General features: G+C 40.1%; 1 protein-coding gene across 5 annotated transcripts in view; it reads left to right on the forward strand.

Moving 5' to 3' along the window:
* Positions 1-25,421, forward strand: part of CDKL5 (cyclin dependent kinase like 5) — a 212,059-nt gene that overhangs the window by 161,081 nt on the left and 25,557 nt on the right. For 4 of the 5 annotated variants that reach the window (XM_073356552.1, XM_073356542.1, XM_073356532.1 and 1 more), the window contains 4 exons: positions 3,820-4,009; positions 12,861-12,941; positions 16,115-16,275; positions 19,462-20,491. In XM_073356552.1, coding sequence (XP_073212653.1) covers positions 3,820-4,009; positions 12,861-12,941; positions 16,115-16,275; positions 19,462-20,491 — 1,462 coding nt within the window. Of the gene's footprint in view, positions 1-2,991; positions 3,157-3,819; positions 4,010-12,860; positions 12,942-16,114; positions 16,276-19,461; positions 20,492-25,421 lie in introns of those variants that run through there. The other variant, XM_073356572.1, reaches the window with a different exon arrangement.

Consider the following 25,421-nt stretch of genomic DNA (forward strand, 5'->3'; position numbering starts at 1 on the left):
TCTGTGTAATGTGTAGGAGTTCTTTCTCTAATCCAGGCTCACTGTTCCTATATAGTTTCCTCTGTTCTGCAGTTTGAGGAGGCAGGATCTCACCTGTCAGTCAGCAGGTGGAGGCTTGACTTTTGCTATTGGAAAATGTCCCCATTTAATCTGCTGCTTTACTGCAGATGGGCAATTTTTCAGTCCTTTTGACCTACAGCACACAATGAAAAATCTATTAAACTGCCAGTCTGGGTCCAGAATTTTTCTTCCCATTGCTCCTGTTTACAAGGAAGATAAACTGTTACGGACTTACAGGGGGTTTTAACTCATTTTCCAGCTGTAGAGGAATCTTGCTCCATAACATGAAGCAGCCTTCCCTACTCCTTGCCTAGCCTGAGGCTTCACATGGGGGACCAGCCTGCTGAGGAAAAGCCCAGGGAGAAAAGGTGCTCCTTGTCCTCATTTACCCTACAGCATTGCCAAACAGGGGAGTTGTACAGCTTTTGCTCTCAAAAGCTGCTCTGCTCTGGGAACTCCACAGCTGCCCTATACCCCGTACGGCAGTGGGTCTCAAACTTTTGTACTGGTGACCCCTTTCACATAGCAAGCCTCTAAGTGCAACCCCCCTTATAAATTAAAAACACTTTTTTATCTATTTAACACCATTATAAATGCTGGAGGAGAAGCGGGGTTTGGGGTGGAGACTGACCCCCAGTCTGAGAACCCCTGCCCTACAGGCACCAACAGGAGAAGCGTCTTATCTTTGGAAGTTGTGCCTAGCAATCTGATGCAGATTGCAGTGGGGACAAGAGCACTAGCCCTCCTTTGGCTCCCACCCTTCTCCCAGTCTGAATGTACTAGCAGCATCACAAAAACAAATGACATTAAGAAATTCCAGCATCAGGTCTGGGGAGCGGAGATGCATGGGAAGTGTCTCTGCTAGGTCAGCAAGAGGAATCAGTGACCCAGGCAGCTCCAGTAGCTCCATGTATTACATTTTCAGTAGCACCAAGCCCCGCCAGCGCCAGAGACAAGACACCAGCAGGGCCATCCCTCATCTGCCTTTAAGGAGCTTCATCATGCTCTGACTTGCCATCCTTGGGCTGTTGTCAACACTGTTCTCCAGCTGGGATAAGTAATTTTTCTTAGTGGTGCTCCCCTGTCCTGCTAAGTGAAAGCATCACACTGTCTCATGGCAACTTCTGGAACACAACCTGTCCATGCACCTTTGGCTTCCTCCTTCATTTTTTCTAGCTCCCCACCCTTGGAGTAGGCTGAGCTCAGTGGGCCTGTTCTCAAGCAAGGCTTCCCCGTGGGACCTGCCCAGGTGGAATCGGGCGCTATCAGTCTAGCATCACAGGGCCAAAGCTGTCTCTGCAAGTAACCCTCTAGCCCTTCCCTCACAAAGGGCACCAGAATGAAGTAACTGACTCTCAGCAACCCACAATGTAAGATTCAATCATCAAAGTAAGGAAGAACATAACAGCCATGCTGGGTCAGACCAGTGGTCTAGCTAGCCCAGTATCCTGTCAGTGGACAGCACCAGATGTGTCAGAGGAAGGAACAGAACAGGACAATTTTGAGTGAGCCACACTCAGTCATCTAGTCCCAACTGCTGGAAGTTGGAGGTTTAGCGACACCTGCAGCATAGGTTTGCATCTCTGACCATCTTAGCAAATAGCCATTGATGAACCTATCTTCCAGGAACTTCTCATTCTTTTTTGAACCCAGTTATACTTTTGGCCTTCACAACATCCCCTAGCAATGAGTTCCACTGGTTGACTGTGTTTTATGTGAAGAAGTACTTTCTTTTGTTTGTTTTAAATCTGCTGCCTATTAATTTTATTCAGTGACTTCTTGTTCTTGTGTTGTGAGAGAGTAAGTAACACTTTTTCTCCACATCATGATTTTATAGATCTCTCTCATATCACCCCTTAGTCATCTCTTCTAAGATGATCAGTCCCAGTCTTTTTAATGTCTCCTCATATGGAAACAGTTCCATGCCCCTAATATTTTTGTTGCCCTTCTCTGTATCTTTTCCAATTCTAATATATCTTGTTTGAGATGGGGTGACCAGAACTGCAGGCAGTATTCAAATTGTGGGCGTACCATGGATTTATATAGTTGCATTAGTATATTTTCTGTTTCCTAATTTATTGCTTTACTAATGGTTCCTAACATTGTTAGCTTTTTTCACTGCTGCTGCACTTTGAGCAGGTGTTTTAAGAGAGCTAATCCACAATGATTCCAAGATCTGTCTTGAGTGATAAGAGCTAATTTAAACCCCATCATTTTGTATGTATAATTGGGATTATTTTTTCCACTGTGCAATTACTTTGTACTTAACAACATTGACATTCATGTGCCATTTTGTCACCCAGTCACCCAGCTTAGTGAAATCCCTTTGTAACTCTTCACAGTCATATTTGGACTTAACTATCTTGAGTAATTTTGTATTATCTGCAGATGTTGTCACCTCACTGTTCACCTTCTTTTCCACATCATTTAGCACTGGTCCCAGTGCAGGTCCTTGGGAACCACTGCTATTTACTTCTCTGCATTGTGAAAACTGACCATTTAATTCTATCCTTTGGTTCCTGTCTTTTAACCAGTTACTGATCCATGAGAAAAGGGAACAGATTTAGAACAGAATCTGTTAGGGCTCCCAATTCTTAATGACTTCTCAACCTTGAGACAATCAAGCTAGTCAAGTATAAGATACCCTTTAAAACAGAATGTGAGCGCTCAGATTCCAGTGCTGAAAAGGAAGAGCGATGACAAAGTAGTCTTTCTCAGTTCTGCCTTTATACCAAAAGTTTGTTGTTTCAGATCTCAGGAGAGTTCTCCATACAATCTGTTCAAAACATTAATATCCAAAAGAGAGTGTCATATGCTGCATGTCCACAAAGCAATTAAAATCCACCTTGCATGAATTCAAGTACACAGAAAATGAGCCGCTTTGTTTGTTTTTGTACCACCAGCACTAAGAGGCCAAAAAACGTCTAAAGGAGTTGCTAGATTTCGGAAGTATTGAATTGAAGTAGTATGTGATACAAAGGAGCAACATCTTAGAAGGAAGATCAGAGACTATCAAATAAGGGATTAGCTACATCCAGGGCTGAAAAGTCTTGTCCTCTGAAGAGATCTGCCAGACATCAACTTGGTCATCTGCTTGTATGTTTACCAGACACGTGTATGAGACTAATGTGCCTTTCTGGACTTTTGCCTCTAGTGGGAGAGTTCTGTATGCTATGATACCTGAAATGTTTCCTTAACCATTTTTTTTTCAACTTTGAAAATAGCTATTGGAGGATTCCCCTTGGGATTCATTGATATTAAAATTCTTTCTTAGGAGTCCTGAGCCTGGATAAGAAAGCAATTTGATACTTGACAATTTCTGTTCTCTTAATAGCCAGTTTCACCGTTCTCACTCACCTTTTTCCACAGAATAAGAAAAGAATTGATTCAATTATATTATATTCAGCTATGCTCTGTAGACAGGAAAGATCAAGAGATGTTTGTGTTAGCTTAACTTTGAACATTAGAGTAATGTCCATTTTTCTGCTTTGAAAATGTTCTTTATTGGTGAGTTTTCCAGAAAAGAAAGGAAAGTCCTCAAGGGTAATTGCTAAGTCTGGTCTTGCCTTCTCAGACTGCAGTGCAGTTAGAGAACCCACTTTGTAAATGGAGAGCCTAGAGAAGCAAGTATCAAATTTATTTTTCCTGCTACAAGTAAGCTGAATATAGACTAAAAGTTAGTTAATAAATGCAAATAGTTAGATTGTCAAGAAGATATTTTTGTTGATTAGTGTGAACATTATTGTATTTGCTTTTCAGAGCCCCCTATGGGAAGTCTGTGGATATGTGGTCTGTAGGCTGCATTCTTGGGGAACTTAGTGATGGGCAGCCACTGTTTCCTGGAGAAAGTGAAATTGACCAGCTTTTTACAATTCAGAAGGTGCTGGGACCACTTCCGTCAGAGCAGATGAAGCTTTTCTACAGCAATCCTCGTTTCCATGGGCTGCGGGTAAGGGAGACTGACCCAAAACCTTTTCTTTCAGTCTTCTGTTGATGTGGTATTTAAACCATTGTTCAGTAGAAAATAAATATTTTAGACCTTTTTCCCTCAGGTTTTATATATTCTCTTATTTATTCTGAGCACTTCCACCTAAAAAAGTAAGGGATGGGTTTAGGAGGTCATGGATTCATAAATAAAATTGCATTATGGTTACACTATTGCATGTGTAGATGTGTATATTATCACTTAAAATTCTTTACATCATTGCTATGACATTTTTGGCAGGTTAGAGTGTACACTCCAGTTAAGCGATTGTTTAGACTAGGAGACTGAATTTATCTCTAGCTCAAACAGTCGGTTCTCTACATGGCAAGATACCAAAAGAGTTTTATATTTGCAATTACTGTGTTATCTCCCACAGCTCGTGTCTAGAGGTCTTGTTTGTGGTTTATTACAATTTAGTTTTGGTTGTCTTGACATCTGCAGCCATTCTGTCAATTTAATATTATTCAGAATGATGAATTTCTGCTCTAATCTGAAGTATTACACGTGAGTACAAAGATAATACGTTAAAAGTTTTCCACAGTGTAAAGTACTATCCTGCTTCACCTCAGTTCCAGCCATCCAACATAAACTTTATTGGATTAATGCATTGTAAAATGTTACACTAAGGAATGGAATAAAGTATATTTATTTTGTAGATTTAAAAACTCAAAATTCAGAAAGACGGTGTGATGTTAATGCGATTAGCATAGGGCTGGGTTTAATGAGGACCTATGTCCTAATCCTGGGCCAGTGATTTACTGGTTGTCCTTGGGCAAGTAACTGCCTCTTTTTATCCCCATTTGTTAAATTGGAAGAATAATACTTACATACCAAACAGGGGTCATGTGAGAATTAATGAGGTAATATCTGTACAGTGCTTTGAACATGCAAAGTGCTGTAAAAATGTTAATTATTATGATATTTAGTAATTCACAGATGGGAAGCCTTAGATAGGCAAGAGAGCTGGAGTAGCTCTTTCCTGAGTGGAATGTTGACATCTTTTCCAACTGCATATACACTATATGCTTATTCAATAGTTTCATAGCGGTGGTACAGCTTCCCTTTTGAACAGCATGAAACACTTAAATATAGAATTAATTTTGTCCCATGCCACCAAAGTGCTTTTAAGAAACTGAAGTCCTCGTAAAGATGCTCTTTAGAGGTTAATAATTATACGATGCATATATTGGGAATATGCAGATCTTGTACACAAGCCAGGCCAGCATGATCCATTCACAAGAGTAGGTGCCAGACTAGTCTGTGAAATTCTCAGAAGAAATTCATCCATCCATCTCTAGGTTTCAGGAAACCCCACATTACCTTAATGTACTTACCACCATCATGCACCATCTTCCTGTCTAGGATGGGCGCTTACAGCAGTATTTTAGACATTCCGATAATATGCTCCTCTCCCTCCACATAACTTTTTCCCTTCAGTGGTGCCATAGACTGATCCCCTGAACATCCTTTCAGCCTCAGTCATTCACCTCAACAATTCCAGGTCTCCTTCACTGTCTCCATGTTTTATTGTATTCCTCCAGCAGGCCACGGCCTGTAGTGTTGTTTATAGCTATATTTACAATCAATAGCAGCTTCCCCACTTGCTTCTAAGGAATAGTACTAGCAGCATCGAGTCCTGTGTACGTCAGCCATCCTTCAGGCTCCCTGCGGCTTTTCCACACTCCTTCCTGTCTTTATTATATAATCCTAGCTGCTGGGGTTGCATCTCCATCAATTACCCCTCAGCTCTAGCTCGTCTGGTGGATGTTAGAGTGACAGGGTGCTGAGTTAGTTCCTGGCTCCGGACACCCTGTTACATCTGGGCCTTGAGGAGCAATGGGTGGCCTCTCTACCACCCTGCCTGAGGAAGAAGACAGATGTCGCATCTTAAAGACCCCAGGAAAGCAGCATGGGAGCAGAAACAAGCCAATGCCCACCCTAAAGATGTTAACGAAGGTCCCAAGATCTAAACAGAGGCGATTACTCCTCACAGAAAACAGGGCTGACAGTGTAGGGCTCTGTAAACATCGTCCCATAAGTAAGTTGAGGTACATGCAGGTGACAGAATTGGAAAAATCCCTAATGGGAAATAGTTTCTAGATTCTGTGTCACCTTCTCTCACAGATCTGACAACATACGTCTCTCTAGTGGCTCCTTGTTCAAGAGGCTACCAGATGTCAGTTATTCCATTTGAAGACAGGAGTACTCTCCACCTGGACTCTCATCTTAAGCAAGTTCTTGGAGAGTAGAATCTGAATGAGGTTCAGTTTGTTCTAAAAATGCTCCTTTTTGGCAAAATGGTGGCCCCTTCTGGAGATCCTCTTGCATCTTGTTGAACTATAGCCTTGGCTACAATGGATTAATCCATCTAAGGTGTGCTCTGAGATCACATAGCAGACTTTCTATAAAAAATGTAACCCTGACACTGACAGCAGGCAACCACCAGTCTCGAAAGACAATGGTGTAAGCACCAAAGCAGTTCAGTTACTGTGGGTCATGCTACAGTATCACAGTGCCGGACTAGCGTATGAGATCTGCTGTGTTTTCCTATTTGTTCTCTTCACTTTCCTGCCCTCTCTTCAGCCCCTTTGACTCCCTAGTTTAGTGCAACCCTTCAGTGTGGCCTGTTGCTAGCTGCATCTGCCCAGCTTGTGGTATCAATGCTGAAAAGTTTAAGTCCCTCTTCAACCCGAGTCTCAATTGTCCCAGTGGCCTTTGAGCATCTGCAAGTTCTCCATACAGGAGATCCTTTGGAACGCATCCATTGTTCATCCAGTACAGATGACCAAGCCATGCAGATGGCCAAACCTATCACTGGTAAACCACTGTAAAATGAAAAAATAAAAATAATTTAAAGATTAATAGTGTTGAGACTGTGAAGATAGTAAAAAGAAAAGGAGTACTTGTGGCACCTTAGAGACTAACCAATTTATTTGAGCATGAGCTTTCGTGAGCTACAGCTCACTTCATCAGATGAAGTGAGCTGTAGCTCACGAAAGCTCATGCTCAAATAAATTGGTTAGTCTCTAAGGTGCCACAAGTACTCCTTTTCTTTTTGCGAATACAGACTAACACGGCTGTTCCTCTGAAACCTGTGAAGATAGTGAACATGTTCTTTTTATCTTCCCTCAAAGTTCACATAATAATGCAATTTGTGAACAATAATGCTAGTAGAACCAAAGAAGAAACAATGTAGTTTCTCTCCTATATGCTCAGAATTGCTGATCTCAAATGGAAAAATATTTATAAATTGTCTTTGGATAGAATTGAATTATTTTTAAAAAATCTGATAATATTTACAGTGAAGAAGCTTTACTAGAGCTCTGGACGTGAGTGAAGGTTGAAGAGTGCATATGAGAAGGTAGTACTTAAAAGTAGCTTTACAAGACTTCCTGCTCCGAGCCTGTTCATGCCAGGCACCCAGGGATAGATTCACAAAAAGGACATAGGCACCTAAAGTGGCAGTTAGGAGCCTAAGTCCCATAATCAGGCCCCACTGGGATTCACAAAACCCCTGCTCAGCAGCCTCTGAGCCCCGGAGGCACCTAAAATCGCTCAGTGCTTAAATTTTTGCAGTAACAGTTCTCTAGAATCTATATTTTTGCCTATGAGAATGCATGCTGCATCCCCCTGCCAGGCATCCAGACGATTAAGTCCCAAAGCTTGCCCAACGCGATGCACAAACTGGGAGCAGATAAGTATTTTTCCACCTAACTTGTCTGTGGGGTCCGATCTCGTAAGCTTCACCACACCTAAGTTTCTTTGTGAATCTAGCCCATAGTTCTCTAGGTCTTTCACTTTTTTTCCAATGACAACTGTGCTGTATTCTAAAATTTTCATACATTTTTGTATTTTGCCTTTACTTTTTTGTTGTTGTTGTTTCTTAGGAGATGCATCTTAATCTGTTAACTTAATTTTGTTTCTTTCTGGTATTCTCAAGTTATTTCAGCTCTTTAAAATATAGTTCAGCATTTTATATGAGCATACATTAATCATTGCTGATGTTCTTTGAGGGGGTACAGAATAAGTGTGAGTGCCAATGAATGCCAAGTATTCCATATTCACAGGATTTTTACTTTAATGCAGTTGCTCAAGCATTGGAAGAAAACAGAGTTTAATTTACATTATTGAAGTAGTTTATGGCAGGTTAATCTCACAATTACTGCTCATGTTAATGGAGACTTAATGCAAAACTTCCTGCACACTACTTTGGAAATTGTTCAGCTGTGTTCAACTGTTAACAGAATGTCTGTGTTTACCTCTACCAAATCCACATAGCTTTGAAAACTTACCCTATGATGTGTAAACAGTACTTACTGAACCATCACACTGTTCATAGGTTCATTATGTAATTTTGGCTATTATCGATATGCATAAAATACAACTAACACCATTATTGGTGTGTGACAGTAGAGTATTAAAAATACCTTTAATCTTAATTGTATAGTTCAGATGAGGTATGATTAGTGGTGCTAGACTCTGGCAGTTAAGTGCTCAATTCCTATTAGAAATCAACAGAAGTTGGTCACTTAAGTCCCTTAAGCCCACTTTAAGATCCCAACCTTAGATTCTGATACTGAAAATACTTACATTTTTAAACTTAGGCACGTTTAAGTTCTCCTTCAAGTGATTGTGCACATATACGTCCCATTGCAGGTGTATGTGCACTCAAGGCACTTGGAGTCAGAGATATTTGCCAGCAATACCACTAGGAGTCACACGTGCTCCATATCTCCAAACGCTCTCAGATGAAGGCATAAAATGGGTGTGTCTGCCACTTCCCTTTCAGTTCCTTCTCACTGTCCATGGGGAGAGTTGGAGTTCCCCATGGTATTTGCATTAGTTAGCCAGTGTTTCAAAATTCCTATAATGTACATAGTAGTAGCTACTTGATTTGCCTTGGTGAGGGCCAGGTGAGGGGGAAAATGCCCTATTTGTACCTCCTTCACCACCAAGACACAAAAAAGAGGGATTTCTGCCTCAAAGTTCACCTTATGAAAGACCATGTGTCCCATGTCGGAACTGAGCCCTGACCCCGAGGTAGCAGATTCAGAGTCCACGAGGAGCACCCCTCCCACTGCCATGATTCAAAGTGTAAGTCTGATGAGAAAGGTCACCCTTCGCCCTCCCCACTCACCTCCTTGAAGCGCTCCAAGCATTCAGTTGCTGACAAGTGCTCTAAGTATTGGTCTTCTCCTAAAAAAAAATTTTTCAGGAAGTCTGGTACCAGTTCAGGACACGACAAATCTAGGTACTCACCAGCTCTTGTATGAGGCAGCACAGTTGATTCCACCTGTTGAGACCGGTGTCTTCACCCTTACCGGCTCCCTCTCCCTCATTCCAGCCGATCAAGTCTATCTCAGTACCAATGTTTACCCTTTCACTACTCTCTATCTGCAGCCCTTCTTGTTGGTGAGGGATCTTCTATGTCTGCCCCCCAGCTGGTTCTACTTAAAGCAACTTTGGTGTCTTTGAAATCACTAACGCACTCAGCACCTGTTATGCCAGTAGCAGTCACTTTGTCTGAATTCCAACCACCTTGACCCGCAGTTTTGTTGGTCCTCCGGGTGTCTCCATTACACAGACCACCTCAAATCCCAGTGGGGACCACTCCTCTCTATTCCGTAGAAATCTATGTTTCTTCTTCGTTCTTTGAAGGAATCTGAATCACCTTCAAGGTCTTTTAGATCATCTTATAGATCTCCTACCAGGGTCAAGGGAACTGAAGGACCAAGACTGGTTTCTTTATGCTGGCTGGCTCCAGCATGTTTTCCCCCACTGTGAATGACTTGGATAATGCAATATCCTCCATGGTCTTATTGGTCTTGGGCTATCCCACATGACTTTTTGGGTGGTTACAGATGAAGCAAGATCAGAGAGCAATATTAACAATAATAAATAATAAAGTGGCCAGTCTTAATGATCTAGAAAAGCCCATATTACATATCACACTGATGCAGGTAGAGGTTCTGAATATGTTGGGTGGACTGTGCTATCTGAGATGCTATCTACTCATTATGACCGAGAAAGCCTTTCTTGACAACTTTTCTAGGTCATTGTGTTGTACATAAAGCAATTTGTCTTTGCCATCTTCTCTGTGTAAAAAGTTCAGGGATGTAACTTTTGCTTTCTATGATGGGCTGGACTAGGTCCAAAGGCCCCCTGGTGGAGACCTCAGGGTTCTGCCATACCCTAGGAAAGGAGCAGTGGAGAGGTCCTCCAAGTGTCCTACAGTGGTTGTAAGGAAGCAACCAGTCAAAGGGGCTGCTGGAACGGCCAATCAGGGGCCAGGGGGGCCCCGTAAAAAGGAGATGCAGAACAGAGCAGTAGTTAGTTGCTCTTTGGAGCTGGAGAATAAAGGATTGCATGCCTGGGTGGAAGAACAGCAGGACTATGGACAGCTAAGTCTGTTTGCAGGGACTGGGGGAGCAAGAGGTGTTCCTGGCTGGCTGTTAGGACTAAGCCAAAGACAGTTTGCTGGAAGGGACTGGAGGAGTAATGAAAGAAGTCCTGGCTGGCTTCTGGGACTGAGTAGGGACTGAGCCTGGGGAGGGACACAGAAAGATAGTGTCTCCAGGGAGGAAGTCCTAGGGATACAGCCCTATACCATGACTGGACTGGTTTAAAGACCGTGGACACACCTAACCAGGGGGGCGCTTGCAAGAAGTGGGTGCTGACCCTGTTACACTTGTCTATAAATATCCCATTATATACATTTCTGATTGTGCTGCTACTGATATTGAAGGATTGCTTTAGCTCAATGAAGATTAGAGGTTCTCAGTCATGGCTTTTTGAGTTCCCCTTCAGAAATTTAAGAGTACCTTCAAAAAAGGGCTGTGTGTGTGTGTGTGTAAATTTTTTTAATCCTTTTTACTGTTTCTCTGCTCATTTTCGTGTCCAGCCAAAGAGTTCTTAAGAGGGCCATTCTTGAGTCTTTACACATGTTGAATATTTTCTATATCAGAAAGATTAAATTATTTTTAACCAAGTACCAAACAGCACTCAGTAAGGTGGCCTGTACTATTGGTAATGATTATGTAAATACTGAGGTGCAGAAGTTCAGTCATTTAGGTCATGTTTGGGGGGATATGACTAGGGATAAACATCCCGTTTTTCATAGCATCAACTTAGTTCACTGGAGCTCAACTAGTTTTAGCTACTTGACCCCTGCCTTTTCCCTTTCCTTTGTATCATTCCCACCTCACCCACACAACTCTTGTCTACTCAAGCTTTCGTTGTCAATAAACAGCAGCGACAAGAAATTGTGTGTGTTGATGGTTACATATTGGTTTTTATTTTTAGTACTGGGAACATTTCAAGTTAAGTAAATTATTCCTGGAAACTCCTGTCCTCCCAGTAATGAAACTCCATACTATTAACATTAGCTATTTAGAAGAGTCACTTTCACACTCTTGCATACTATGTCGCAACAAGAAAATAACTTTAAAAGATTTTTGATACAATCAAAATTTAACCAGTATATTCATTCTCTCTCTCTCTCTCTCATTATTTATCAAACATAATTTTCACACTTCTGGAAAAGAGATTGAACCTGCAAAAGCTAGCCCTGAGTCTTGCACTCCTGAGAATTAGTTGTGTGCATTTTGAAAATCCAAGAAGCATAACTTACTGCATTTATGGTTCTTTTCATTACCCTAATACCAGGAAAAGATCTTATCCATAATACTGTAACTTTCATGAAAATTACACCCCTTCTGTTAAGTTACCATTTCTCTGCTCATTTTCAGGTCTGTCTAAATGTCTACCATTGGTGAGGTTCACTTTTTAAAATTGTTATTGTTATAGCCCTTTCTTGGATGATGCAATCATATTTTTCACCTCTGTGTTCTCTAAGCTCTCATAAAAACCTATAAGGCCCCACTTTCACACTTCAGATAACAGTGATGAGCCTCGTATGAGAACCTGCGATTTACTTTCCCCATCTTCAAAGCATCCATGTCTCTCTTTTCCATTTTTCTGGATAATGGGGTCTGGGCTTGGACATAGCCTTTGATTGGTTTTTGCAAGAGCCTAATGGACAATACCCTCAGGGTCTGTGTTTACTGCATCTGTACAGTTGCCAACCCTAGACCAGCTAGAGTTAAGGGAGTGATATTGAGTCTTAACACATTACAATATGGGAAATTATGCAACCAGTAGTCTGCTGAGATCCAACAAAATTAGTTCCAGAAGGTTCTTGGTAGACTTAATACTTGGAAAGAAGATTGGTTGTTCTATTTCTAGGTGATCTTTTTTACCCAAAAAAATTCCAAGTAATCTGTTTAATCCTTTATTAATTAATTCAATACCATTCATGCTCAAAATGGGATTATTTTCAGGTCAAATTAGAACATTTTGGAATAATACCTATGTTCATCTTCCTTGTACTTCTCCCATTATTAGCTTGTTTATACCTTCCATATTTCTATCAATCGTAATGCAGCGACAGCCATTTGTATATCTAACTGGATTATTTTAGTCACTGATAAGAAGATCTAGTTGAATATCTTGTTCCCCAAGGATAGCTTCCCTTGCTCTGTTTGATTGAATGGACTGTTGTACATATGGGTGTATCAACAGAAAATTGTCTCTTTAATGCTATTGTTGTGTGGTGTTTCAGGTACCACTGTGTCCACTTTAATGCACCTGTTATTTCACATGATACCCCTTTGACTTCCTTCTCTTGCTACTACCTACTCTCTTTTGGTGTCTACTGGTTTGACAGAACAAGCAGTGTCTAAGTCACTTCCCTTTATACAAATGTTTTGGTGATTTACAGACACTGTACATTTATGCTATATTCTTATTTTTACAGTTCCCAGCAGTCAGCCATCCTCAGTCTTTGGAGAGAAGATATTTAGGAATTTTAAGTGGTGTTTTGCTTGACCTTATGAAGGTAGGAAAAACCTGCATTATTTGTTTGTGTATATTATATAGGCAAAGTTTGCAGTGACCACTAAATTTATATTCCCTAATACATTCCTTTTTTAAAAAGAATCTTCTGAACTTGTTTTGATAAACTTTAACAACCTCCACTGTTTCCAGAAGATCTTTGATATTTCCTGGGGGAAAGCCCTGAGGTGAAAAAAAATACCTTTTGCTATTGCCTTGAAATTCTGTTCAGATTTGGCTGAGTTGTAATCTGCTGAAAATCTTCATTTCCCTGTTCTGTATTATACTTGTTACTGCCTGATTTTGGCAACATGCCAAAAACAGTGCACATTCCAAGCTTGGGTCCCTACCATCACTGCAGCACGATACACTGTACTGTGAATAGTTAGGAGCCGAAACTCAGCCTGGCTGATGTTGGAGCAGCTGTTCTAGCAGAGGTGGAGTGTGAACCATCTTGGCTCCTGTCAACCACCCTCCCTTCTCAGCATTGTAACTGATGGGGCACTACATGAGACAGGAGACCTTTTCCCTTCCTCACCTCCCACCCCCACTTGATGGGAGTGAGATGGGAATTCCTGAAGCAGAGACAAATACAAATAATTCATCATGGTAACCAAGATAGCATGAGTTCTAAACTCATCTTGAGACTCAAGGGCCCAAATCTCATCCATTGAGCCATACTGCCTTTCAGAAAAGAGTTGCTCATAGCTTTATCCTTTTCTGTGGAGTCTAAAATTGGGCTACTTAGGCATAATCCACTCTCTGTCTTGTGCATCCCCCTTTAGTGGCTGCTTCAAAGAGGATAACAGTTTTTTCCTATTGTTAGCTAATGTATTAGCGGAAGCACAATTGGTAGCAGTCTGTGTTGCAATGCTGAGGACTGAAACGCAGTGGTCATGATGCATGATAGGAAGGGTGTTTGTAATAAAATTTGTCTTTACCCATCTTCTTTCTTATAACTTTTTTTTTGTATGTTCTTTCCTAGATCTTTGTCATTTGGGTTGCAAAATGAAGCACTTAAAAATTAAGAAATGCCAGAATTAAAGTTGTCTGTGAAACTTTAATTCTATCTTTCTTGTGTGTATTCATGGGCATTATGATATGGGTTTTAATTATATGACCTCCTATTATCTTTTCCACAGGACTCTTACCTCATTCAGTGCACGGAGTGGGTGGTTCTCAGGGGTTGTTCAGAGAATGAGGTTGTTGTCTGTAGAACCCATGGAGGTTAGAAGTGTGTAAAGAATGGGACTGTGGATTGCAAGAGGAGAAATGATGGTTTTGTGGTTAAGGCAGGTGAATGCTACACAGGAGAATTCACTTATATCCATGCCTCTACTGCAGACTTCCTAAGTGGTGCTGGGCAAATCACTTGAAACAGAATTTTGACATGTAGCCCCTATTTCTATGTGCCTCAGTTTCTACATGCCCAGACACCTGGATGCCCAGTTGAAGCTATGGATTTTCAGCCCCTCTGGAGTAAAGGGCTGTGTCTGGAGCAATGAGCACTATGGTGGGAGTCCAGTGGCCCTCAGTTCTAACCCTCGCTTCACCAGTGAATTGCTGTATTGGCCTCAGGCTCTTTGCCTTACTTTCCCCATCTGTAAAATGGGGGAGAATAATACACTCCTCTCACAGGGGACTTGTGAAGAAAATTCATTAGTATTTGTGAGGCAGTCCAATACTGTACTGATGAGAGCCATAGAAAAGATCAGAAAAAATTAATTATTCAGTGCATCGTATGGTGCGTAGTACAGGCAAGTCTACGCATTGTACTATGAGGATAAAAAGAAGCCTCATTTCCTGAGCACCATCCATCCTGTGCACTGAATGAAGCAAGGGTCCTGTGGAGGAAAAATAGCATGTGGTCGTGTAATTAACAGGGTGTTACACACACACACACACACACACACACACACACACGCTGAATTAAGGTTGCACAGGCACTTGATTCTGTCACTTCCTAACTTTTAAGTGGTTGACGATGCAACATGAATAACTTTATTTTAATATAGGTTTTGTTTTGTGTTGTATGTATGTATGTATTTATTTATTTATTTCGAAAAAGGTAAGGGATGCAGAAAGATAAATTATGAATATAATACATTTATCCTCACTGATGATAGTATATGTTCTGTTGAGTCAATAATTGCTAAGTGTGGCTCTGATCCTGCAAAGACTTATGCATGTGTTTAACTTTAGTTTCCATGAGATTACTCACTGTTTGTAGTGAAACAACTTTACATGCTCTGAGTAATATGTTTGCCTTCATGATCCATCATGGTATGTATTTGTTCTAAGTATGAAACACAGATAGCCTTAGGATATCTTACTACTTTTTAGAAGCTGTATTTTTATATAAATTACCAATAACTGTTGAAGGATAAAGGAGAACATAGAAATAATACGTTCTCTGTTCATAGTAGACAAAATGTCCTATTTTAGTTCAGGCATGAGTATTGTGTTTGCTTATCATATTAACTTACCACAACTACTAATATATTTCTTACAGAACTTGTGTGAATAGCAGTCATCATATGTTGCAAGTTAGTCAACCCAGTTAGTTTCTAACTTTATAATTAAATGTTCATTCTCTAAATATCAGAAACGGTGTCTGTCTTCAGAAATAGAACAAACTTCACAAAACTATCATAGGAATTTCCTTCTGACTACTGTAGATGAATTCCTGAAAAGCGTTAGTGAAATCATAGCCCCATGAAACAATGACAAAAATCCCTACATTTCTCTGTGTGTGTGTGTGTGTGTGTGTGTGTGTGTAAAGTTTTAAAGCATATTTTTATAAATAGCAAAGCTCTTTGAATGAACTTTATCAAACCTCTTTTATTATGTGTCATTTTTGTGTGTATGTTTATTGCTTCTGAAAGCGTAATTGTTCTTCGCTCTCACACTTCCATGGCTTTACCTTGCAATTAGAAAAAAGGAACTGAGTTTCTTAGAGACCTGTGCAGCTCAATATTGAGATGAGTTTAATACAATATAAATGGAGTGATGATTTGCTGTTAAATGGTATATTAATATAACTGCAAATTATTCTTGCAGTTGCACATAATAATCTCACCGAAACTATTGAGATGAAAATGTTATTGAGCTACAAGATTTGCTGTGACTGGTTTAAATACTAATACTTGTTTAAAACCCAGACTTTGTTTTCCAAAGAACTTGCTGAAGCTGGATCCAGCAGATAGATACTTGACAGAGCAATGTTTGAACCATCCTTCGTTTCAAACTCAGAGACTCTTGGATCGTTGTGGAAGTTCACCTTCACGGTCAGCTAAGAGAAAACCTTACCATGTAGATACCAACACATTATCTAACAGGTAAATACAGTAACCAGATCCTCATCAGCTTCATTTGTTACATTTAATGAGTAAGTTTCTTTCAGGTTTAAATATTAAATCATCTTCACAAAAAGAACACATGTTGTCTGATAATTTTGTCATATTGGTATTGTTTTCTATATCTAAGCTTAACAGGAGAGATGAAGCCAGTTCATCCCTAAAACATACTTCTTCCACACTCACTTTTGGTAATTGATTAAAGATAAGTTAAAGGCCCAATTACATAAAATAAAAAAAAATTGTGTGTGTATATATATATATATGTGTGTGTGTCTTTTTTTTGTAATTGTAATAAAAATATGGGGCTGATAGCACTGCCTGTTAAACATGCCCAACACTCCCCATTATAAGTCTCTGTTTTCAGTTGCTTGTCAAACTTCAACCATTCAAGCTGAAACTTTGTTTTCTAGGTGTCTGCCTGTGGCTGATATTTTTTTTGAAAAATTCAGCAAAAATGGTTCAGCCATTTCTGATAATGAGCCTAGGGTTTGCCCATGTTAAAAAAAATTGCCTTGGAGCAGAGACTTAAAATTTGGAAGAGGGGTGGCATTTGTGACAGGGATGTGCCTTTTGTTGTTCCTGTGAAAATCCACCGAAATTTGGCCAGTACATAAGCCTCTGAAAAACTACATTTCACACATGATCAAGTATAGAGTTCTGAGATGTTAGAGACAAGGTGGTTGAGGTAATATCTTTTATTGGACCAATATAAAAGGTTGTTACAAGGAGAGAGAAAATTTTTCTTCTTAACCTCTCTGGGTAGAACAAGAAGCTTAAATTGCAGCAAGGGCAGTTTACGTTGGACATTAGGAAAAACTTCCTAACTGTCAGGGTAGTTAAGCACTGAAATAAATTGTCTAGGTAGGTTGTGGACTCTCCATCATTGGAGGTTTTTAAGAGCAGATTATACAAACGCTTGTCGAGGATGGTATAGATAATATTTAGTCCTGCAATGAGTGCGGGGACTGGACTAGATGACCTCTCGAAGTCCCTTCCAGTCCTACGAGTCTATGAACTTCTCAGTGAAAGACATTACCTCACCCATCTTCTCTTTCTAATCTCCTGAGACTGACATGGCTACAACACCACTGCAAACATTAGATTTTTGGCAGCTAGATTCCCTGGAGATTTTATCTGATCTGGGCATGCTCCAGCCTGGGCCTGAGCAGGACTCTCTCTACAATAGCAGCTGAGGGCTGGTGCTGGGTCTAGATACCTGAACTGGGAGCAAGGGAGACAGACTCTCCTGTGCTCTCAATAATCCCCCTGTTGGGTCCAAGCAGTGTGGAGGAGGAAGCTGTCTGGTTCAAATACACAGGGGATAAGAGCCAGACCTGCCGTGATAGGGAATAGATTGGGAAAAAGAGACTGGGTGGCGGGTGGGTAAGATTGGGACTGGAATCCAGGGAGGGAAATGGGCTTTGGGGGTGGTCTGGGAGTTAGTAGTTGGGATAAGGGTGAGATCAGCTGTGGAGCTGGGCAGGAGACTGGGACTGGCTGCACAACAAGACTGGGACTGAGAACAATGCACAGGCAACCTTAATCTTGGCATTTCCTCACTTTTGAGTGCTTGATTTGGCAATTTTAATGTTCTTTTAACATAGTTTTTGGTGTGCAATACATAATATACATCTAAACTATGAAATGATGATCATAGCCCAAAATTACTCATTACTCTTAGGTTATGATTCATTTTGTGTGAATATTTGAAGCGAATTCAACTAGTAAATTAGAAATCTGAAATTATTTTTTAAAAAAGAAAAGACCTTTTATATTTTTTTAATTGTTTTTGTGAATAAAGGACTTGTATCTACTTTTTTAAATAGCCCTATAATATGTGATATTGATCAGTCCTTCTCTCTTAAAAGTTTGATCATGTAAATCTAATTTATTTGTAAGTGAAAGAGATTAAAAAAATAAACCGCATTATAAGCATTTAATTCCATAAATGCTTTTAACTCTGTTGTGGAAGATGCTAGATAAAAATAGACATCATATGCCAATGTGTAAGAATATATGCATAGCATTTTATATTTCATACCTTTAGACAGATGGGGCAGATGGATGAGGGAGCTCCAGTCAAAAGCAGGGTCCTTTGTTGTGATTGACGCTAGGAGTTCTGGAGGATAGGCATTTTCCCTAGTGGCACCCTTCCAAAGGTACACAGAGCAGTGATTGATCTCCTCTAGATCTTAGACCATCTGCAGTCACAGGCCTTTTCTCTTGCACGCCTCATACGATCCACTGAAATTGAGCACCTGTATTCTTCACTTTGAGATCTGGGACAGCAAAGTTCATCTTCTGTAACCATCTGAGATGTGCAGGAGAGAAACTCTGTTGTTCTTATAGGTGCCTAGGAGATCTCCTCTTCTCCTGTTCTGCTCCTCTTGTGCACTTTTGAAGGCATGATGTGGAAGAGATAAATCTAGCCCTATAAAAAAACTTTGTGCCCAGTGCATAAAATTTCCCATGTCAACCTGATTAAAGCTTTCAGGACTCCTTCTATTTCTTATATTTTAAAAAAAGTTAGTTTAAGGTTGCTGAAGTAGTTATTATAACCCTATGCAAAATACATAACTAGATAATGAAAGCATTACCATAAAATTCTAAGCATAAAAAGGATAGAAATAACCAGTTACAATTATTTGCATAAAAATTGTATCACCTTTTCAGTCTATCCATTGTTTGACAGCACTGATTTGGCACTTCACCCTGCACATTTCAATAATTGTTACATCTCATATATAAGATGTACTCAAGAACTGTTTCACCAGAACATAGCTATTCATCTCCTGCCCCTTTCTCCCCCCCCACCCCCCAGTTTACATACATTAGTGCTGTAGATATTGAAAGGATTCAAAGCTGCTGTTGGAATGTATAAGTTATGTTTAAAAATGTATTGTCATTAACTAATTGTACAAATTAGAAGCAAAAATTTGGCTATCAGGACGTTGTTAATAATACATTGCAAATTTATTTGTTCTAGGTATTTGGGATGGCGGAATTCCAGGTGCCTAATTTGCAGTATTTAAATCACCACCGTTAAATTATCTCTCAGTTTTGAATTGAGTACTCCATTTAGAAATTAGGGTATTTTATTGAAGTTGAGAGTGATTAGTATGTATGGTACGGTGTTAATCCTTGTTCATATGCTTTTTAATGTAGAAATCAAGCCAGCAAAAGCTCTGCTGTGCAGTCACATCACAGATCGAATAGCAAAGATATGCAGGCTCTAGGGGCCGGACTGCAAAGAGGAGAAGAGGTTCTTCCAGCAAATGAAAGCTTTCTAAATGGAAATCTTCCTGCAGCTGCACATAGTCCAATGCATACAAAAAAAACAAGCAACCTACCTGGATCTGGCAACAAGGATCTAGCCAATAACAACATACCACATCTTCTCAGTCCAAAGGAATCAAAGGCAAAAACAGAGTTCGATTTTAATTTGGACCCAAAAGCTTCTGATGGTCCAGGTACAAAATACCTGAAGTCAAACACCAGATCTCAGCAGAACCGGCACTCGTTTATGGAAACTTCTCAAAGCAAAACTGGCACGCTGCAGCCAAGTGAGAAACATACTCGCCACAGCTATATTGATACTATTCCCCAGTCTTCAAAGAGTCCCTCCTATCGGACAAAGTCAAAGACTCATGGGGTTCTAACAGATTCGAAATCTGTGGGTAATCTTTCTGAGGCCAGGGCTCAAATTGCAGAACCAAACAGCAGTAGGTATTTTCCATCAAGCTGCTTGGACTTGAATTCTCCTACCAGTCCTACTCCTCCCCGCCACAGCGACAATAGAACTTTACTCAGTCCTTCGGGAAGGAATAACCGAAGTGATGGTACCCTGGATTCCCGAAGACCGCCAACGAGACATTCCAAAACCATGGAAGAGTTGAAATTGCCAGATCACATGGATGGAAGCCATTCACATTCATTATCTGCCCCACATGAATCATTTTCATATGGTCTAGGTTACACAAGTCCCTTTTCCTCACAGCAGCGCCCTCATAGACATTCCATGTATGTGAGCCGAGACAGAGTGAGGTCCAAGGGCTCAGAGGGTGGCTTAAGCGTAGGGCAGGGGATGGCAGCCAGAGCAAACAGCCTGCAACTGTTATCTCCACAGGTGCAGCATAGGTCACTCACACGATCTGTTGGCTCTTCACGGGAAGACTGTACAGAAGATACTAATAGGGTTAGTTTGAAATGTTGCCTATTGAAGAAGGTTGTTTTCTTTCTCTGTATTTCTTGCATGCATGTAGGCTCAGATGGTCAAAAGTGGCCTCTAATTTTGTATGCTTTTTCTGTATTTTTTTTTTTTTACTTCAAAAGAAGGAAGGTTGGATTTTCGGAGGTGCTGAGGTATCCACCATTCAAGGGCACTTTTAAAAATTTGGGCCACAATGAAGCATACAGTCACGTCTAGCAAAATACTGAAAATGTGAGAACAGTCAAGTTGTGTAAAATCATGTGATTTGATAAGTGGTTACTGAACCAGTGTTTATTCTAATTGATGTAATTTTTACAAGATTATTTTTCTTAATTTTCTATATTTGGATTTTGTAGCATGCCTTACTGCTGTAAATACAAATCTTAAACATTTCTGAAATGGGATTTTCTGTCGCTTAACCTGCAGCATGAGTTTGATACAGTGGTCACTGTTAAAAAGTCAGCATTTGCTAACAGTTGTGACAGTATGGTATCTGAGATACTGCAGTATTTCTCTACACTAAGGGTATATCTACACTGCAGTTGTGAGGTGTGATTGCAGCCCGTGGAGATCTACCTGAGCTAGCTTGCGTAACAGAAGCAGTGAAGCCACAGCAGGCACAGATGGCTCCATGAGCTAGCCCTGCCTGCCAAAGGCCCTGCATACATACTTGAGTGGCCATCGCCCGTGCAGTCTTTCAGACTTCCCAATTGCAGTGTTGATCTATGCCTAATATAATAAATAACTGGGGTATGTGAGAGACTGTAGTGTGGAAATTGTTAATAAATGGTAACTCCTCAATGGTGATCCCTGTATGTGTCTCAAACCCACCTGTCGAGATTGATAATTTACATAGTCTGTGCAGAACCATCTCCTCTCACTCAGCTTTTACACTGCCCCTTTCTAGTCAATGTGAACTGAGTTTATTTTGGTTATGCACTTCACAGATATGGTATCTCTCTGTGGAGACCATAGTCTAGCCTTAATTTGTGTATTATAGATCTTCTCCAAAGAATGGGCCAGATTCTGTGCTGATTTGATTCTTTATTCAATCCTGTTGACTTCATTGAAAGTACACATGGTTGTAAATCGGTACAAAATGTGTCCCAAAATCTTTTTTTTTTTTAAACTTGATACTGTTCTTGGAGATTTTTGCAAAGTTGGACAGCAATATGGTGCAAAGAGAAGCACTTACATACAATGAGCATTTTACATAAGTACCTGCAAATATAAGCAGCATGGTGAATTCTAAGGAAATTTAAAAATGGTTTGCGATTTGTTGACAAATTTGAAAGGGTTCCGAAAAGAGCTACAAGAATGATTCAAGGTCTAGAAAATATGCCTTATAGTGAGAAACTAAACAAACTCAATCTATTTAGTTTATCCAAGAAAAGGTTAAGAGGTGACTTTATCATGGTCTACAAGAACCTACATGGGGGTAGAGATCTCCAGGCCAATAGAAAAGGCCTAAAAAGATCCAGTTGTTAGGAGCTGAAGCTAGACAAATTCAGACTAGACGAGGTTCAAACTTTTTAAATAGTGAGGGTAACTAACCATTGGAACAAATAACCTAAGGGTATGGTGGATTCTCTGTCACTTGAAGTCTTTAAATCAAGACTGGATATCTTTCTAAAAGATATGCTGGAACTCAGACAAAAGTTATGGGCTTGATGCATAAATTATTGGGGGAGGTTCTTTGGCTTGTGTTATGCAGAAGATCAAACTAGATCATGGTGTTCCCTTCTCAGTTTAAAATATGTGAATCTATGAAATATTTATAATAGAAAGGTTTAGGAATATATTCAAGGATGGCATGAGATTAGACAAACTTTTTTATGCATCTCTGTCAATTCCAATATTTAATGAAATTGCCCTTTAATTCCTGTTTAACCATTGCCATCCTTATCCATCTGCTGAATTCTGTCAGCTGAGGGGACAGCATAAAGTTTAATATATATCTGGGGTACAGCCGTTTTTAAAATTCTGTACCATGTAATCATGCATATCCAGCTATTTGAGATGTATTTGGTTGCCTGGTTATTCCAATCTGTGCTTGATTCCCCATTACACAGTATCTAATAATAGTAGTTGAAATTTATTGAGCACTTCACATGTTCAGATCACTTCACAGTGACTTATTAGTCCTCCCAGCCCACTTTTCAGGCAGGTACATAGGGAAGATGTAGGATTCCCGGTTTACAGATGTGGAATGCGAAACAGAAAGGTGACATGATTTCCCTAATGACACCCAGCAAGACATTGGCCAAGGTTGGAACCACCTGATGCTTGTCCCTCCATGCCAGGATGCTTCCCAGCCATGCTATGTCTTTCTGTATCTTTCACTCTTTGCTTGATAAGGAAGGAGCCATCAATTAGGCATTCTTAATTGTCTATAAATTGAAAGTTTCTCTGTTCCTGGGTGTGTTGGATCTCTCTGAGAGAGAAATAATATTTGCTGATGCACCAATTCTTAAAGTAATACAACCCTCTTTCTAGAAATCATATTAATACAAGTTTTTGTATACTTACTACATCATCTCAGACATGATTGCAGTAGGAGAAGCCCTTCTGTTCCATGGATGTCGGCAGGCATGACAGCTGTGAACTATTTTAAAAGAAAAGTAACATTTAAAATGGTGCTGCAGTAGATGCTTTGCAAAGTTAGGTTTTATTTCCCCCGTGAGTGCTCATTTTCAAGCTTGCATTTCAGTTCAGCTGGTTTTAGTCATGATCACGCAGTCAGTATAATAGTTACTGAAACAGAGCAGTGGTTTCCACAATTCAGTGACAGGGTATTTCCCGATGCTAGCTTATATTTTTATTCTGTGATTTAGTAGTATCTTTTACAGTGAGTCTTATTGCAGTGAATGTTAATTCAATAAGTAATTTTAATGGTATTTCACATTGTGTGGAGACAGAGTGTAATTATCAAATCATTTTTGTCTTTTGACAACCAGTTGACAAATGCATATTTTAGTTAGGAAAAATGTTATGCCTTCCATCTCTATTGCATTGATTCATTTTGGCTTGGTTAGGAATGTCTGTCTGGGTTGGCAGTTTCTAATTCATTTGGTATGCTTTTGTCTCTTAAGGAGAACATTTTCAAACCTGAATATCTCAAGTAAGGTTTCTAAATCCATATTTAGGCAAAGTAAAGGTGTAAAGGAATAAAAGTGACTTCATTTTTCTGAGTTGCTGAGCCCTCATAAATCTCCCTGATGCTAATAGAACTTAATGGTGCCCATTACCTTTTGAAAATCTGGCAATTTTTACTTACATGCTTAAATATGGATTTAGGAGCCTAGGTTTGAACATATTAATCCAAAGTAAGAGTTAAATACCTTTTATGCTCTCTCCTGCTCCTCCCCTTATATTGAGGTACAATATCAAGATAAAGTTAAAATGGATTTGTAAACTATTATGGTCAGAAAATTCAGTCATAAGGAACAAGGATAGTGAATGTCAGGAAGTTTATAAATTCTCAGATCTCTTGAACTATTGTTTGTTTTCACAGGGTTGACAAAACTAGTTAGAATTCATAAACATTTTTTGATTGTACAAAGTAATTTTTTCCAAAACTTCAGGGTGGGGGATTTGGTGGAGTGGGGTGGTCAGGTCAACTGTATTTTCGTTAAGGAAAGCCTGTGCTCTGTATTAAAAGAACTGTTCCCCAACGCTCTTTGCTCAAAAGCTGAGTTGAGCACAAATTTGTCTTATATACTTTATCAAATGTTCAGATTTTTCTTTTCCCCGCCCTCTCTCTCTCTCTGTCTCTCTCTGTTTTCTGAATTTCCTTTTAGCAATTTCCTTTCCTCTTCCTGTTAGCTGTACAAGGTCTGTTTAAAGGGAAAATACCTTGCTTGTCTGTCTTTTAGATGTCACTAAGTCCTTTGGTGGGAGGAAAAAAGTCAGATTTTAGATAGTAGCTTTTGGGTTGTTGTTTAAGTCCACTTTTTGGATGGGTATTTGTTTTTATTTTGTGTTTTGTTTTAAAAGATGAACACGAGAGAGAAAAAGAATAGGAAAGATAAATGACATCTTCTGTCTCTCTCACTTGCAGTTTAACTGCTGAAAAATCACGGGTACATCAAACAAGAAGCAACCTTATCAGGCATTTTAGCACCTTGCAAACTTTTAGCAGAATCAGGCTGTAGTTTAAGGCATGTTTTTAGCTTGCCTTTCTTGTAACAGCAGTGTTGCAGAATATACTTACCTGGGCTTACTAAACCAAATTTTATTAGATAGCTGGCAGGATAGAAGGAAATGGGCAAGAGGAAAATGAGGTCGGGAAGGAAATTTAGTAACCTAGGGGGGAGTCAATAGCAGGAACCTTAAATTCACATCCTAAATATTGCTAAGGATCTAACTGACCCACTGGCAGTAGGGGTATCACCTGGTTATCTCTTCTCACAGGGTCTGGCTAGAACATCTTTCCAAATCAGAACATAATTGGTGGTAAATTTCTGGGTCCAAGCAGATTCTGGCAATTGGGGGCCATAGGCACATCATGACATAGGGTTCCCCTATAGTTCTGTCCCTGTGGCCCCACTCCAAGAATGTCTCTTTCTGTGCTTGGAGAAACTGGGGCAGCAGCATCGAGCTTCCTTCTCCCCCACCAGGAATGGCAGCATGAGGCCCCTTTTCTCCTGTGGAGAAGCAATGTGGCAGCAGGATGCCCCGCCCTCCCAGTACTTACAGCTTGGTTGCTGAGGTATTTGGGTGAATGAGCAGAGCCCTCTGCACTTTTCTCTCCTGATACATATACAATCCTCTATTGAAGGTGTCATGGCAGCTCCTCACACACACACCCCTGCCACCCACAGCAGCAGATCTTAGAGTTAATAACTCCACTGAGATACATTCATTAGTTCACCGTCTGAGAGCCGTTATTTCAGGCTGTCAGGCAAACATTGCT

Source organism: Lepidochelys kempii, chromosome 1 (genome assembly GCF_965140265.1).
Source record: "Lepidochelys kempii isolate rLepKem1 chromosome 1, rLepKem1.hap2, whole genome shotgun sequence".
Lineage (NCBI taxonomy): Eukaryota > Metazoa > Chordata > Testudines > Cheloniidae > Lepidochelys > Lepidochelys kempii.